Below are 18504 nucleotides of genomic sequence, written 5' to 3'. Positions count from 1 at the left end.
AGGGCAACTGCTCCATCCCCCATCATGGTGGGGGAGCTGAGCTCACACTGAGCTTGCCCCAGTTTATCTATGTCTTTGCTATACTGGGAGGCCCAAAAAAAGTCCTGGTGTCTAGACATGGTCTCATGAGTTCTGTGTTTTGGGAGATAATCCCATCTTCCAGGCTGTGCTCCTGCAGCCCAGCTGCTGGCTCATGCATGGCTCCCGGTGCACCAGGCTCTCATGAGCTGCTCCCCAGCCTGGCCGTGCTGGCTACTGTTGCAAGGGGTTATGGACTTTGCATTTGTCCCTGCAGCATGTCACAAAATTCCTGTTGGCCAGTTCCTTCAGCCTGTCTTGGTCTCAGAGTGGCAGCCCTGACACTCCCAGATAGGATGTCCATCCACCACACACACACACGCTTAGTGTCACCTGCAAGCCTGGTGAGGTTGCACTGCATCACATCCTCCAAATTATTGATAAAGGGCTTTTTGTTTGTTTGTTTGTTTGTTTGTTTCTTAAAAAAAAAAAAAAAAAAAAAAAAAGAAAAGAAAAAGAAATGAATTACTATTGTCTGCTTTTGATTTCCATGTAACTGTTTTTCAGCTGTTGGGAAACAGTCCAATCCTTTTGCTCTAATTTCAGGCTATTAGGCTGCAGATACTTTTCTGTGCGTCATGATAATGATGCAGACTTAGCCCTTGATCCATGCAGCAACTGTGTACTGGATTAATCTATGTAAATACTCTTCAGTGAGTCGGTGCTTTGACTTCTGGTAGTGCAGTTTCACCACAGTCACAATAATGGCCTAAAACAGCAGAGCACTGCAGTTTATTTAACTAAATGCTGGAGAGACAAGAGGGGAACAGAAGGGAAGGTCTAATTTGGGGCAAGGGAAGAGGAGAAGGTTACAGCTGAGAGTTAGTGGCATGTGGATGAGGATTTGTTATGGACTTCTCTGGTCTGACCTTTTGTCAAGAGCTGATGGCTTGAGGGGATGGGAAAGGCGTTTATTGGCAGTGCCCAGTATTTTGGAAAGCTCAGTGCCCTGCACTTCATGAATTGTTACAACATCTAGCTTACTAAGTCTCTCATCGACTGATATTGAGTAGTTTTTATAATCGATTTATTTTGTGGTTTTGCATGCTGTGACTAGTTTCAAGCTTCAGTTACCAACTACTTAACCAGGTCAGTAATGGTCACAAATCCACTGATACTGCGTACCTCCGTACCTCACTGTCTTTTTTTAAGAAAAAACAATACCTGGAGAGGGGAATTAAAAAAAATTGCTTCAAAAGAATGCAGTTAAAGAAAAAAAAAATGCAATTAAGGAAAGCAATTCACTTTGAAAATACTTCTGAAATTCAACTTTTCTTACCAGTAAGGATATATTCCCCTTTGCCTCCTAATTTCTGAAATGTGCTCTAGTAAAGATGCAACATTGTGGAATGAATGTAGAATCATTCTGCAGAGGGGAAAAACTGCTGTTGTATTGCTGTCATTTTTTGTTTGTTTGTTTTGTTTCTTTGTTTATTGAAAAACATCCTGGATAAGTCTGCCTGCTTGGTCAGAACTAAATGCCTCAACACTTGTGGTGGTGTGGATAAATGTTTGGTCCTTACTGACTTCAACTGCAGAATAAAACTTAAAAGAATTGGAGTGGAGATTGCAAGTCCAAAATGTGGGGAAAAAATAATAAAAAAATAAAATAAAATAATAATGGCTGTACCTCATACCATGTTCTTCTAAGTAGTTTAATGAGGACGCTGCCCTAGAAATGTGAGAAATCAGGTTGCAGTCACAGAGCCATCTCTAGTGCCACCTCAACCTGTGTCAGCTGAGTTTTCCTGATCTTCTTCCAATGGATAGCTAGTGTGAGAGGCAGAAGGGGGCTGAAATCTTGCAGCCTTGAGTAAAGGGAAGATTGTAAAGAGGTACAAGGAAGAAGTCCAGCTCCAGTTAGTTGGGATAGGAGTGTCAGCATGGTGCATGCCAGCTGCACAGGTCGGTCTCAAGTGACATGCTAAGAGACATCACAGACAGTTTTGTAAACAAATGTGTGCCTGGAGATGTGTAGGAGCCCCAGCAAGCTTAGTGTCTTCTGATATGCAATAATATACTTCATAAAGTTGTTTGTATTAAAGAAGGGAGAAGAAATCGTGCTGAAACAGTGACTTGAGTCACCTTGATATTAATCACTTCATATGGATGTGCTGTGCTGCATAGCACTGTGCTTATTCTTTATTTGCATTACTCCTGCTGAGATTGGGAACTTCAGTGGCAGCACCACTAAGTAGTGCCAGGTACGTAACAAACACGTAGGAGACACAGTCCTTACCATGAATAATTTATAATCTAATTAGAAGCAAACCTTATCAAATAGCTGTTTAAAGAACCACAGGAAGAAGTGAAGAACAAAAGCGTGATTGTATCATGCAGTTGCGGGAGCCTCGTTGTTCGCCCTGTTTGGCTTAGGAGTTCTTGGAAGCTGTAACAAGTAATAAGTAGACTAGGAAGAAAAAAATTGACACTGAGTGGGATGAGTTGCTATATAACAGTATTCTTTGTAAGAGTAGTATTTCCACAAATTGCTTTCTTTTTTTTTTCCTTTCCCTTTTATGACATTAGGCAAATTATGCATGAACTTCAGAGGCTGCTACTAATTCTGCATAAGATCAAAGAAATACATTATATTTTTTGGTATAGCTCTGCAATGCTTTTCTAAGTGAAAATACTTCAGCTTTCTTTCTGGCTATTGTCAGTAATGAACAATCACAGGACGGTTTGGGTTGAAAGGGATATTAAAGACCTTCCATTTCCAACCCCTCCGCTAGACCAGGTTGCCCAAAGCCCCATCTAACCTGGCCTTGAACACTTCCAGGTATGGGACATCCACAGCTTCTCTGGGCAGCCTGTTCATGTGCCTCACTGCCCTCTGAATAAATTTCCTCCTAACCTCTAATCTAAATTTCCCCTCTATTAGTTTAAAACCGTACCCCTTGTCCTATCGTTATCTGCCCAAGTAAAACGTTGCTCTCCATCTTTTTTATAAGTCCCCTTTAAGTATTGAAAAGCTGCAATAAGGTCACCCCTATGCTTTTTCTTCCCCAGGCTGAACAGCCCTGGCTCTCTCAGCCTTTCTTCATAGGAGAGGTGCTCTAGCCCTCTGATCATCCTCGTGGCCCTCCACTGGACCTGCTCTAACAGATCCACATCTTTCTTGAGTTCTTCCACATTACCTTGTGATGTAACATGTTTCATCTTAAAAGGATATTTCACTAACACAAAACATATGTGATTATTTTCTTTAAGAAGTAGCAATTAGTGACTCTCCTTAGAAAAACACATTGGAGAGTCACTGATTTGTCCCTCATGGAGATTAAATCCAAACTGCTAATATCACCTAGGATCACAAATTGTCTGAAGAAACAACACCTAGCTTTCATGCTAGCAATAAGGAAATAATTTTTCTTTCTATCTACTAGAGTCCATCTGACTTCTTTGTTAGGTGTTTGAAGAAGATGTACCTTTGGAGAAATATAGACATCTTGAGTGGCAAGCTTTAGGCTTCATTTTTTTGTTCTGAAATGCAGATCTTGGTAACAGTTGCTGAATTGTAAGATAGGGGCTGTATGGGATCCATTTCCATATGACTTAGAATGCTGTTATGTCGATTTCCGTCCTGTATACGTACACAGATGTCAATGGAAGATGAAGTGATCTGAAAATAGAGCATCTTCAACATTAATGTCAGCTGTGTTCAATTTCATAATGCTACACTTCAATACTACATCTGCATTTCTTTATCCACTAGTTTAGTTACTAAGAACATGCTATTGGTTCCTCCGCTAGTAATTCAGTGTTGGACACCAAAGCAGTTTGGCAGCATCTGCCTTGATGCTTTCATCGTGTATCTGCTGTCAAGGCAGATATTTTCAGGAAAAACTCTTAAAATGCCTACAGAACACATTCAAGTCATAGCTTACTTGGGGAAGAAACAAGCAAATATATCATACAAATCCCTCAGCTTTAAAAGGAAATAGTGATTTTAAGGCCAGGCTGGATGGGGCCTTGGCCAACCTGATCTAGTGGGTGGCACCCCTGTCTGTGGCAGGGGGTTGGAGTTAGGTCCCTTTGAGGTCCCTTCCAACCCAAGCCATTCTGTTCTTTTTGTTTGTTTGTTTGTTTGGTTTGTTTGTTTGTTTGTTTGTTTTATATCTATTTTGCTTGCTATGTATCAGGCAAGAGAAAGCTGAAGTTGAGTGAATTTATCTAAAATTGAGCTAGAGCATGACCAGCTTTGGATCATTCAATGTAGGATGAATGCTGTCATAAAAGACTTGGTTAACTATATGAACCACACTTCTTTTCTTTCTCTGAAATTTATAGCTTCATTTGGCTGAAATTAGCCAGATGTTAGGCTTCAGAAAATGCAAGGACAGTTCTTCATGGGGAGGGTTGTGTGTTGTTCATGGCTTCCTAGTTTTTGTTTAGTCAAACACAGGGTCTCAGCTATGTTCTGTGCTGGACCAAATAGTTTGTTTTTTCTTATCTCTGGTTTTGGGATGGCTAGGGAAGAAGCAGACCATAGATATCAGCTTGTTCTGAATGATACTAGTATTTGGAGTATGGAGGCAAACTTTCATCTTCCTTCAACTTTTTCTGCCTTATCACCCTCACCCTGTGACTTTTGCTGAAATGAACTGTGCAATAGTTAAAGCAACATAGCCCAGCTCTGACTTGTAACCTAACTGTAAAGCACTGTGGTTTGTTATTGCATCCATTTCTTCAGGAAATTCATACTTTTAGATGTGCTTTACTGTTCAGTAAGGAAAGATATGCTAGCAAATGAGTAAAATGATTACCACTGAGTAATGTGGTAAGTCATACAATAATTTTCAAATGAACTCTTTTTTTCTTTTTTTAATTAAGACACCAAAGCATCAGGGCTGCTGTTCTTATTAATTATTTCTTGTACAAAATAGTCTAGTTTTTCTGCATGCTTGTGCATTAAATAAAATATGCAATAATAAAAATAAGTGTAGAAAATAACCTTACCTGCAGATTTCCTGTTCTCTTTAGTTAGCTTTTAATTAGAATTCTTGTTACGGAATTAATAGAATAATTTATTCCTTTTAAAATGTGTAACATAATGAAGCACTGTGCAGTGTCTGTCCCTGGTTAACAAATGATGCCCACAGCAGCATATGATGAATATTAGTTGAGTAGTTTAATATGCTACTAAAGAGGCTTACAAGCTAGTGTGAGGTGTAGAAAGTAGAAGGATAGAAGCTTATCTGTAACTTAACATAACCCATGTGGGAATAATACTTAGCATTTCTGTCAAACTTTCCATTTGAGGATTTTGAAGTGCTTTGCAATACAAATGATGAATTAATCCTCAGAATAGTCCTTAATGTTTTTATTTTCCCTCTTAGTTCTCTTTTATATGCAGAACCTAGATTTTTGTTTCAAATTTTTTGTGTGTGGGCAAGGAATGAATTATTTTTAAGATCCTGAAATGCTGAGGCATAGCAGCAGTTTGCTCACATATCCTTTTAATGCAGAGCAGTAAGTACAGAAGCCTATAAAATATTTCATGATATGATGTGCATATTTAATATTAACAGAGAATCCTGTAAATCAGTTTGGCTAGCCTTATCCTGTTGGTGCTGTGAGAGCTCTAGGTATTTCCACCCGGGGACTGTGCTGCATGCCCTGTGCTGTGGGTAGTGGTTTCAGAAGTACTTTGGAGACTTTGAGTGGTTTCAGAAGTACTTCAGAGTTCTCAGTCCCTCGCTCCTGTGACAAGGCAAATGAAGACGTGAGTTAAACAGCCTTCACCTAAATGTTCCCAAAATCTCTAGCTGCTTCTTTTTGGAAAACAGGAGCCTGGAATTGTTGTTACTGGCCCATTAGCTAACAGAGAAATCTCCTTTGGGGTTTACTTGGCTGGAGTGAGAGTCCTGTCACGAAGTACTAGTAGGAGCTCCAGCCTGAATGCACTTCAGAGCATGCTTGTCATCCACCTGCTAAATGAGGAGTAGGCACACTTTGCAGGGACTGTTAAACGCACGATGACAGTGTGTAGCTTGCTTTTAACTTGGGATGATGCCATTAGGTAATGAGGTTATAAACACCAGGAACCTGTCAAGCTCCTGATTTGCAATAATCTTCCTGCTGACAGATAAGAAGTGGTGATATATATATAAATATATATATGTAAAGTTTCATAGCGACAGGATTTACTTTACATGTCTTGAAGGAGAAAAACAAATTTCTGTTGCTAGTGGAGAAAGGGAGTATATTGTCATTTGTGTCTTGTTTTGTCAGATTCAAAGAAAAATGTAAACAATATCCAGTGAGATTACCTTTCTTTGGATATGTGAGATTTTTTTTTGCAGCTTAGTTTCTGGAATAAGAAATAGCAACTGAAAATGAAGAACTTAGAATAAAATTCTGTTGACTGTGAGTGCTATTTTTTAATTTCAAATCAAACTGGAAATGATTCTACCTACAGAAAACAAGATCTGAATACTAACTGATTAGTTGATTTCTCTGTCTAGTTTTCTAATGAATCTTGGCCTTCAGTCAGGAAGCTAACTCTGAGATTATGTTTTGTGAACAGCTGCTTATAAAGTAACATTCTTAGCAGTTTAGCATAAAGGTAGACATAGTGTAACTTAAAAAAAAAAAAAAAAAAAGACATATCACTCCTTAGTCATACCTACATGTCTTCTGAGATTAGGTTATGAACCACTTAGCAAAGAATTAACTACAGCTGAGCACCCTACATTCTAGAGTATCCACTCTGGAGCAAGTATGAGCAGGGTAAAAAGCTGAAAATACAGATATAAAATACTTCAAAATCCATTTTTTTTTTTTTCTGAGGAAATTCAAGACAGTTATTAGTAACTGAAACACTTCCAGATGGAAAAGACAATGTGTTACGATTACCTGCAGAACTGCAAGAAAAGATTGGTAGTAATTCTAAACCTTTTATTTCTAAGTAATAATAGTGAATAATGACAAAAGTAACAAAGATCATGCTCTGAAACAAAAGTAACTGCCAAGTGATTTCACAATGTAGTTGTGCTTCCTAATCCTAGGGAAAAAAAAAAAAAAAGCATTCTGTACTGAGATCTTCAGAAAAATCCTATTACTTCATGTTTCCAAGATGTAGATCATTCAAGACAAGGTCAATAAACTCAGCAAATAACTTGTGTTTCTTTAGAAGTCTTAATAGTACACTAAAGACCGTTATGAAGATGGTGAAACACAGATGTAGTGCTTCCAGTAACTTCCAAAAACACAGGCTATGTGTTGCCAAAAATTACTCACTATGATAAACAGCAAATTCTGTAAAAGCATATGAAAAGGAGCTCATATATGCTGCATCATTTTATGAAAGCTGATGGTGAATCAGCTTAAGAACATGCCATTTTTTTCACAGAGAAATCCTGATTAGTGACCTTGTAATACCTTCAAAGGTACCGTTATGCTTACTAATAATAAAATTTCCAGAATGACTGAAGTTTTTCAGCTGTATTGCAAGGACAGTGAAAACAGCTGAGAATACATCTGCCTTATTTAGATGCAGTTGCCTAACAGTAATGGGAATGGAAAATAAGAAAGTAAGGCTTCCTGAAGCTTGAGTTTTTGCTAGTGGTTAATATAATACTGCCTGCAGAGCAAAGCAATCAGCTTTGCTCTGCAGGTTGTGTTGTGGTCACAAACATCATTCACTGGAGGCCTGGTGGTGGGTTTACTGTTACCAGCCAAGCACCACGGAGTTGCTTACTCACCCAGTGAGAAAACTGATGGGTCAAGATCAAGGTTTATTAGGTGAAGGAAGGGAGGTGGGGCAGGGATGAGAGATACAAAGGCCACTACCTGCATGCGGACATGAGTGTGACCTTACCTGGTGTGGAACATGCCTTTGGCTAGCCTGGGTCAGCTGTGTCCCCTCCCAATCCCTCACCCACCCCAGCCTATGTCTGGTGGGGAGGGAAGAAGGACGAGAGTGGGAGAAAATGAGAAAGCCTTGATGTTACATAAGCACTGATCATCAATAGCCGAAACATTGGTGTGCTCTCAATCTATTATAGCCACAAATTCAAAACACAGCACCACACAGCCTGCTATGAAGAATGCTAACACCAGACAGATGTGGATCTTAGTGATATGGTTTAGTGGAGGACCTGTTAGCGTTAGGTCAAAAGTTGGACTAGGTGATCTTGGAGGTCTCTTCCAACCTAGATGATTCTGTGATTCTGACCCAATGGAGGTATCAACCATGCGAGTCCATTTGAACAAGAAGAAAGCTTAAGTGGAACATGTTTAGAAATTTCTTAGTAATGTTAGGAGGGATTTCCTTCATTTCCCTTAACTGATACTCTAAACGAATGGAGAAGCTTTAGTTACAGCAATAGGAAGGAGAAAAGATTCAGGCAGGCTAGGCTGAGTGAACACATAGCTCTCTCTGTTAAGGAACAATTTAAAAGGTGAGAAAAACATGTAAAAGGCTCAGCATAGACTGAGAAAATCTCTTTAATCTAGCAATTAGAGTTTAATAGAACAGACAAGCAAAGTGTTATGTTTTCTTATTTTTTTTCCTGTTAGAGTTTCTCAAGGGTCTTCCTCCCTTGGGTGTCCAGTACCATTTTAGTCTTCTGCTTCCCTCTCATCTTGACATGGTTTAAAAGACTCTGTTGAAGGTCAAGATGGTACTATTTCATGCTGTGAGATTTTTTTTTCTTTAATATCACAGTTCTAAAAGGTGCTTGAATTTTTTTCCTGACATCCTTTCTGACATCTCCCCAGCTTACATCTTAACAGCTGAAAATAGATCTTATTAAGTTCTTATTTTCACTTCACCTGGTACTGCAGTAGTTTGCATCTAAATACCATTACTGAGCTGATTCAGCATCACTCGTTTTCTGGCAACGTTTCATGCCTGAACTCTTGGGTACTCCTGTTTGAATAAAACTGTATTTTGCACATTTCAAGTGGTTTATGTGTCCTTTGCAGACATTGTGTTAGAGTGCTTAGAAGACGGCAGTAGCTGTAATACCAACAAATGGGAATGTGTGGTCATCATCCTTTGGTTGGTCAGCATTGTAGCTCTAGTAAAGGTCTTTATTTCTGCTTCTGGAGAACAAACCTTTTTGGGTTTAATTATTTTTATTTATTATTATATTGATGTGTTTGATAAAATTATCTTTCTCTTGCTATAAAGGAAGCAAAAAAAAAAGTAATCAGAGGTTCTTCCATGAATAGCATCAGACCCTCAATTTTTTCTTCAGTCTTTGCTGATGCCGATTTTAACAGCACACTTAGTTATTCCCCAACAAAGGTGGGGTGGCATTTTGATATTTTCTGAATTTATAAGTCAAAATCATTGCTTTGTTTCTTTTCTGAAGGTGTAAAAGCAGCCAGCTTACTAGTGAAAAAGTGCTAGATAGTCAAGCATTTGGCTGTGGCTTTTAATTCTGAATGCCCTGTGGTAGAGCTTGATCAGAAATGGACTTGGCTGATGAAGGTGCAGGGCCTCTCAGTGAGCTGTCAGGCTCTTCTGGATTTTCAGGTTCAATGAACATATCTTAGCAAAAGTAGAAGAACTGAGGAATGCATCTTTGCAAATATACTTCTGCCTACTGACATCCTGGAGGAATAATAAGAAATTATTTGAAAGCACTCAGGTGAAATCATTTCATTAGTTACACTGTAGAGAAGTTTGAGAGTATCTGGAATCATCTGACCAAAAGCTGTCAGATTCTTCATCATTAGGAACTTGTTGTTACCTGGATGTTCTCAGTGAAAGTGAGATTTATTTAGAAATTTCAAGTGATCAATGATACTTGTGCAAGGGGTCAGAGAGGTGATCAAAAGGCTTGATGAATTAAAAAAAAAATGTCTGGAGATGTCTCATGCAAACAGGTGAAAACTGTAAGGATAGATGGATTTCTGTAAGCAATTCTTAAATTTCATTGCTGAACTTCCAGTGCTAGGAGTTTGGCTTAAGCAAAGGCGTAATTATCTTTGTCTTGAGTCTATTCAGGTTGCTACTCGCTATTTTAGAACTTTTTCATTCATGTGTAAAAAAATAAAGCCGTTAACAGGTAGGAAATTCTTTTAGTGGGAAACTTAAATCCCTGCAGGGGGAAAAGCATATAGAACACTGCTGATGCACTGCACTCTAGAAATTGAGATTTCCTAGTAAGTTAGAAGCACAAACCATGAATCTGTTGTCTGGCAATGTAAAGTTGGTGTGTTTTTAAGGATATTTATCTATGGGTTATTTGCACAGTAAGTAGAGTAACACTGAGTCCTAGTCACTCTTTGCTGCATAGACACATTTGACATTTGTATTTGGTTGCTAGTAGTGCTAGTAGTTACACTTGTCTAGTTTGCTGAGTAGTTAATACCCAGCAAAATGGGAGGACATTTTGAGAAATAAAAGTTGATGTTCATTAATATCTAATAATAATTATTGTTAGAAGTCTTTTAGGGTCTTTTGTGTGGGTTACCTTCCTGCCTTACTCTCTGTGAGTTGGCTGATTAGAAGGTAATCCGGGTGGCTCCTGTTAGGAGCACACATCTGCATTTACAATGCAATACAATCAAAATGTACATCAGCTGGAAAAAAACAAAAGCAACTCAGGAGATGTCTTGTAGTGTCATGTACATTGGGACTGTTTTGGCTGAACTGAACTGGTTTTGGAGCTGTTCCTGTCTTTTCTGCTTGGTAACTCTGATAATCCTGGCAAACTGATTTTGGAGAATGAAACAGGACAGAAATGATCCTAAAAACCAAAGTTCCAGTTGCAATCATGTCAGTACTGGCTTGAACAGTTAATTTTGTTATAATATGGCATCTTCAGACACTTTGATTCAGATCACTTAATTACAGCCTTGATTTAAATAAATAAATAACCCCTTCCTTGTGGTGTTCCTAGATTAAGATTAAACAAATTAAAAGAATTCTGATGTGATTTTATAAGAAAATAAGCATGTTTTCCTGTGCTTTGATAAAGCAGAGAAAATGTCAGGTTCAGTGCAGGTCAGGATTTAGCCTGCTGAAATCTCAGAGAATTTGCATTCTAATACCTAAAGCTGAGCTTGCAGATCTGGCACATGACTGCCGGGCAAAATAAATCTTTCTTGTATAATATGCAAAATTACTGGAGAACTTAATTGGTAAATTAGAAAATAGCCTTATGCTGTGGCTAAATGATCAGTTTCATATGATCCTGATCCTCTTGCCAGGGGTTGGGAATGTCACATAGAGATAAAGGCTGCTGCTTGGCTGCCTGCTGCCAGGTCTGCGCTGGGACAAGATGACCCTATCCCTGGAGAGCTCCTAAGCCATCCCTGAGTGAAGCTGAGCTAGGGATTTGGCTCCTGCCAGGCAATGTATCAGTGCCACCCGTGGCTGGAGGATGTTTCCACACAGCCTCTTACTGCCTTTCAGCTGAGATCTAACACCATGCTAACTTCCTGGTTGAAAGTGCTCATATTTTAAATGCAGATACTTTTTTTTTTTTTTTTTAAACTTGTGAAGTTGGCCCTCTAAGGACTGTAGAATAAATTAACATTCCTGAATTTTCCTGCAGGATTGATGCACATTTATGCTTCTATAAATGAAGAAGAAACATTTTTTCTCGGGGGCACAGCAGTACTCTAGAAAATCTGTTGTCGTTTATTATTGTCTGGTTTAATGCAGATTTTTAATTGACATAATTTCTCTATGTAATTTGAGCAAAGGAGAGGAAGGAAGAAAGTTTAGGATTACTGTTATCAACATGTCCTAGGGCCGTTGCTTTTAAACATAAGATTATAACCGCTGTTTAACAGAATTATCCTTGACATACGTGGCCTGAAGAAGAGGTCTGAAAGCAAGGGCAGTGCAGTGGTGTCAGCTGACAGCCTGAAGCAGTGTCTTTGAAAAGGTCTGAAACCATCACTTCTTGTCTGGCAGATGACCTCTGGCATTCCTAGCTCTGCTCTGCTTTGTGGAAGGAGGGAGGGGAAACAACAGGAGCCAAAGCCTCTCCTCCTCTTACGTAACGCCAGGCTGCTGGTAGTGGTCCTTGGAGAAGGCTCTTCCCGTTAAAGATGCTGCTGGAAAAGGGAGATGTTGGTCCTGCTGGAGTGGCAGTGGTTCTCCACCAGGCCCAGAGAGCTGTGCCGTTGTCCTAGCTGCATTCCTGGGTATAAGCACTGCTCTGCAACAATTAAAACATCGGGGTGTTATCAGCACTCTTCTCATCCTAAGCCAAAACGTAGCATTCTACCAGCTACTAGGAAGAAAATTAGCTCTGTTCTAACTGAAACCAGGACAGAGGGACAGGTTCACCCAAAACACTGCCAAAAGGCACCCTTTGGTGCTCTTGGCTGATTGTGGTAGGGAGAGGGTGTGAAGTGTCCTTGGTGAGTCTGCTGCCCGCTTCTGACGAGAATGCCCTCTGCTCGTATCGCAGAGCTGCTGTGCTGGGTTCCCCAAGGGTGTTTTCCAGAGCAGTATTTATTTGTGGTGCATCTCTGTATGGAAGAAGCATCTTCATAATCAAGCTTAGTTAGCTGAAAAAGTTCTTGGCTGTTTGTGCAAAATTATATGCAGAATAGCTACAGAGGCATACAGTAGCACTTATAGTCGCACAAGATTATATCATAACAAACTCAAAACCTTTCCTAGATGCCTTCCCTGTCTATTCTAACTTCATTTTTCTATTAGCTGTACTGAGTTTGAACCACCTTAGTTTTATGCAAGAAAATCTCTGCCAGACCGAAAATTCCTGTAGGCTGCTCTTAATTGTGACTACAAAACTTCCTGCTCTAGGATAAACAAAAACTTAAAAAAAAAAAAAAAAAAAAGTTTGCTTTCATCAGTTTAAGAGGTGTATTCTTAAGGGAAAGAAAACAATATTTGAATTAATGTATAACGCGATAAAGTCATTTAATAAATTTCATTTTTGTTTCTATGTTGATCATAAGTGTACAGATAGCAGTAGAGGCAGATCTGACAGATGTAGAGCTCTTAGGGTAACCATGCTGCTACCATCCGGAAAACAGTGCTACTGCTATTCTTGTGTAAAATATTTCATAGTTCTGATGCACAGAACACAAATATAATTAAGCATTGTATTAAATATATTTAATATTGAGAGTATTCTTAAGACAGTATTTGCTGTGGCTTCTTGCAAAATAAACATTTTAATCCTGCTCTTGTTTCCCCGCAGATGATGAAACATGCCTGGGATAATTATAAGCGTTACGCATGGGGATTAAATGAACTGAAACCCATATCTAAGCAAGGACATTCAAGCAATTTATTTGGTGAGTAGAGTGTATTTTTGTGCTTAGTGACGTTAGCATAAAACAGTAAATCAGCTGAAAAGATTATAGGTGATAAACACGTGTTCTTTCTAGCCTTTGTGATGCAGTGTGGTATTTCTTACTTATGTATTGAAAATAACAATTAATGAAGGTCATGCTGTCTACAACTCTTATAGATTCCTTTCTGAATGAGAATAAATGAAATGTTTTGCTGCATGATAAAGAAATAGTTTTGTTGCATTAAACACTGCCCTACCTTAAAATTTTTCATATAAAGTGGAACTTTTCGACACCAGATTCAGTAAGCATGAAACAAAATCTGTAAGGGGGGAGGTGGAAGGGGCTCCAGAAAAGTCTGGTACAAGAAACAAGCATCGTTACTTGGTAATCTCTACTGCCATGAAGGCAGCTGAAGCTGTCTGCAATTTATGCCCATTCCTTGAAGAAATTTGTTAATCCCTATCACTCAGGCTCCCTTAACAGGCTTTTTCTTTCATGAATATAAACATTATTTGCACCTCTAAATGTTACACAGGAGATGTTTAAATAACACCCAAGTTGTTATCAGTTTAGGACAAATATGGAGCTGAAAAGCTCCAGTAGGAGAGGCACACTGCAGAAATCCAGTGTAATGAGGCAAGGCTTTTTAATGTGCTAGTGGGACAGAGCTTAGATAAACAGCAGCTGAAGGGCACCAGAATTCCAAAGTGTGAGAAAGCAGTCCTATGAGTCGTCATCTTCAGTTTTGCAGAGAAATGATCAATTAAGCAGTTTAACAGCAATCTTTGTATTCAAATAAATTCTGTTTTCCAAACAGAAAGCTGAAAAAATTAACTAATTTCTAAAGCTGGGGAAAAAGTCAATATATTATTTTGGTTTTAACAGGAAATTATTTTGTTGACTGTGTGGAAAAGACATTTTCAAGTGGGAACAGTTCCTAAAACAGCTTAAATAGAGCACTTATCAAATTCTCAACTATATTTGGAAGTTGCTAAGAGACAGCAGTTGTGATTACAAAAATAATTGTGAAAATACAACATCTACATTGATGTTGCTGCACTGCTAAGGTGACATAAAAAAAGGTTTTACTAGGTAATTATAGAGTTAGATATTGGACTTTAAAATATGAATTGGGTGTTTGAAACCAAAGCAGTTTGGGTGAACTTCAGGGTTAACTTGGGCTTCTGTTTTCATGTGTAAAACTAAAATTGTTTGATTATCATCTTTCAGATTATTGATAGTTTTGCAGTTTAATATCAGATATAAGTAACTGTTTAATGCAAGCCTGTTTTGTTTTCTTAGAGGACAACAAAATGTTGCATGATGTCTTGAAAATTAAAATGCTTAATCTAGTTTCATTGGCATCAGAAGTGGTATAAAAATTTAAGTGATTTGAGTTCCTAATGGTACTGCATGGATTTGCAGAAAAAGAAGTAGGTGTATTGACTTGTGAAATTCTTAAGTAGAAACACTGCAGATACAGCATAAGAATAAGTTACTGAAGGTACTGTTTAGTGTGCAACAGGAAAAGTCTTGAATTTGAAAATAAAACTGCATTTCAAAGAATAAGAGCCAAGAGTCAGTTTAAATGCAGACCATTTCATCATTGTGGTATCTAGCATAAGATCTTATTGCTGAGGAGATTAGAAACATCTCCACTCTTGCTGATCTTGGTGGCAAATCAAAATAAATATTGTTTCTCTTCCACTGTAATTCTTTACAAAATACTGAAGAGCAGCATATCTACCAGCCATGCTGTCTCATGAACTACCCTTTCCTGAATCTTTAATCTCCTCTTGTTTTTTAGAAACAAATCATTGTTTCTGTAATAGCGTCCTCAGATCACCAGATCTGGTCAGTACCTTCATGTTTAAATTCCTCAAACGCTTTTTTCTTTTTCGTAAAGGAATGAAAGGATGAACTGGTTTTGACTTTTTTGACCAAAAGGAAAAAAAAACAGTTGAACTTCTTTTAACTCATGGAATGCCAAACAAGGTTTCTTTTCTGAATTAAATTATTGACAATAGGTTACCTCCAGCTCTCAATGCCTTGAATTTCCTCGCAACCCTCAGAAGTCAAGTAAGACCTTCAGTTTGCCGACAGCCATTATAACAATCTCTAATTTGCCATGGTTGTCTTTTCTTCTTGCTTTTAGGTCTCATTTTTCAAAAACTTCAAAAAAATTTTTTTTCAAACGTTTCTGGTTTTAACAGCAGTAATATATAGCATACTTCATTAGCTAGGTGGTTAATTTTGAACTCGTCCCCTCCTGTTAATTAATTGGTGCCTCTGCAGTACTTGAAATATATTGGGAATGTCTGTTAAGGCTTGGTTGGAGACTCTGAGTATCTCACAGTATCTCAAAGTATCATGTGGGGATTAGCAGGTTCCAATACTGTGGCTCACTGGTGCTTAATGTTGTATGGGTTATAGACAGTATAGTACTTCGGGCACAGGAGGAGAATTTTCAAATTATATTGCTTCTAAGCTTAATTTTGGAAGTATAAATGCTTCACTCCTTACTAGAATGGTGAGGCATTTTGTAGGTAGATTATCATGATTGTTGTCTTGAAGGCTCTGAGACACAAAAATAACGCAGGCATTTAACAAGCTCAATTACACATTGATGTGACTTCGGCAATACCATTGTGGATTTGACAACGCATTTAATGCAACGTGATGCTGTTGTTAGGCTAGGGGGAAGAGGAATATTGCCAGCAGGATGATGACAGGAGAAAGCTGCTTAGAAGCCCAGATGGTTCTGATCTTTGGGGAGGAAAAGCATCCTGATCTAGCAACTCACACAAATTAAGAGTAGTAGAGCTCTTCTGGAGACGAGGACTTCTTGAGGAGCTTTGAAGTGCCATTTTATTTTTCTTAAGCCTGTGAAGCAGACTTTTGAAGACAAGGACCTACCTTGGTCTTGCAGATATTCTGTGAGCAGCATATGTGAGCAATGGGAGGTGTATTGATAAGCTTGAGGAAATCTTTAGAAAGGTGGACTGTAGATGTATATGACTAGACATCCTGCTCTGTTTTTTGCAGAACTTACTTCCTCTCATGTGTGCACACTCTGTGATCTTTTAGGGAAAGGCTTAAGCATACAGTGAGCTGAAATATTTTTGTGTCAGGATGAAGCCAAAGCCTAATACTTGGCTGTGACCATTGCTAAGTCTTGTCAGCTTATCCATGTAATGTTTAGATTTTTCTTTTGTCACTTCAGATTTTACCATGTTACCTTAGCAGGTAACTAACATTTTTTTTTTTTTTTTGTAATTGTTTACACCAAATGCAAATAATTCAGTTACAGTAACAACTATTTGAAAAGGCAGAACTTAAAATACATCAGTTGTTGTCTTGGTAGTATTCTTAATATTTTAGTTCCACGAGGTTAAGTGTACAACTGCTCCTAGACTAATCTAGTAATTCGGAATTGCTAAACTTTTTTTTTTTTTTTTTTTTATCCTACCTGTGTGTGTCGTCTATAATGGTATGACTTTTGCTGTGTACTCATTCTTCTTTATAAGTCCTAATTGTTCCTGCCTGGTAGAATATAGCCCCTGTGTAAGTGTTAAGTTTATTAAAAAAAAAAAAAAAAAAAAGTAGAATGGTAGAAAGAAAGGTAGAATGGTAAAATCACAATTTTGTAACTCTAATTTATTATTATTATTTTTTAATCTCCCATTCATCTCCCCCACCCTCATCCCGGCCCTGGAGCTATTCTTCTCTAAGCCTTCTGTACTGATCTTAAAACTAATGAGCACTGCTGGTGGATACCTTTCTCTAGAAGTGATTTCTGCGCTTAAGCAAGTGTTACTAAAGGGCTTGTGTAATTTTCTGTAACTGTATTTCATGTACAGCGTTGCAAGTTTAATAATAATGTAACTTGTGGGTATAGTATAATTAGTCTCTGCCAGTGAAAAGGGACCTTTTCCAGAGGGATAAGGGGAGGCTTTTAATACTCACAAGCTGCAAGGCTGAAGTGTTATGGTTTAGCAAGATCCTGCTCTTCCCACTTGGAACTGATTTTTGAAGTTTATTGAATAGAGTATTGAGGTGTGTGAAGAGTTTTAAAGGCTGCTAATATTCATACTCAAAACTGTCTTCCATTGATCACCAATGTGTGATTTTTAAACTGGTAGTTTATTAATATAGTTCACAAAAATTAATTTTACATGTATTTAAATAACATATGAATTAAAATTAAAAAGTTTCAATATTTTCCATCCCCACCCTTGTTTATTTTCGCTGTTGCTGCTTAAGTCCCTGGAATTACAGATTTCAGTATGCAGTCTTAATTTTGGAAGTGAGCCTGAATTCTTTCCCCAATAAATTAATAGAAACTTGTCGGAAGAATAGCATCAGCAGATATGTGGATGAATGGCTCAGCACAGTATTTGTGGAAGGAGGCTCTGCTTCAAAACTACTGTTTTTTCAACTAAGCAGGTCAATATGAAGGCAAGGAAGTTTATTGCCTTTTAAGATTTCCAAAAGAGTTTTTCAGGGTTATTAATAATGGCCTCTTCCAGTACTATTCCAGTAATGCTGAGTCCATGCTCTCAAGTTACTTATCACAGCGCTGGAAAATCAAATGAACAGAGTGACAGCTTGGCAAGGATAACAAGTTACCCAAGGCAGTTAAAGCAATAGGAAACTGCAAGCAATTCTGTGAACCCAGAGGGATTTCCCTGATAGATGATAATTGCACTTTAAAATAGCAAATGGGTTCTAATATACCTAAATTTAAACTGGCACATAGTGGCATGGGAGATATGAATCTAGTGAAACGCAAAATAGGTAGTAAAGATTGAAAACTTCTTGTTGTAATATATGGATGTCCATAAATAGTGGCATAGATGGTGTGAATAAGGATTTATGGTCCCTTGTTGGGGACAACACCCTCTGGATAGGGTTGAAATATCAGATCTACAGAAGAAGCATGTTCAGAACAAGCAAAAGAAGGTGGTTCATTACAAAATGTGTAGCTGAGCTGTACAAGTGCCAAAGTCATGGTGGATGCTAATGATTTCCATGGAAAGCAAGTAGACAAGGTAATGGAGGAAAAATTCATCAAGGACTATTAAATACAAAGGCACCAGAGCTGGCACTAGAATGCACAGATCTCCAAAATACTGAAAATTAGAAGAGTATTCTAGAAATACCACTGCAGTGTTTTGTGTTACACAA

General features: G+C 38.2%; 1 protein-coding gene across 1 annotated transcript in view; it reads left to right on the top strand.

Moving 5' to 3' along the window:
* MAN1A1 (mannosidase alpha class 1A member 1) overlaps nucleotides 1-18504 on the top strand; it is a gene marked incomplete at its 5' end in the record, with an annotated part of 134595 nt that overhangs the window by 22558 nt on the left and 93533 nt on the right. Inside the window, one exon of the mRNA XM_084285202.1 lies at nucleotides 13221-13317. Within this exon, the coding sequence (XP_084141328.1) occupies nucleotides 13221-13317 (97 nt within the window). The remainder of the gene's footprint in view (nucleotides 1-13220; nucleotides 13318-18504) is intronic.

Source organism: Netta rufina (genome assembly GCF_964035555.1).
Source record: "Netta rufina genome assembly, chromosome: 3".
Lineage (NCBI taxonomy): Eukaryota > Metazoa > Chordata > Aves > Anseriformes > Anatidae > Netta > Netta rufina.
Note: the sequence above shows the minus strand (reverse complement) of the source record. Positions and strands in the feature narration are given on the sequence as shown.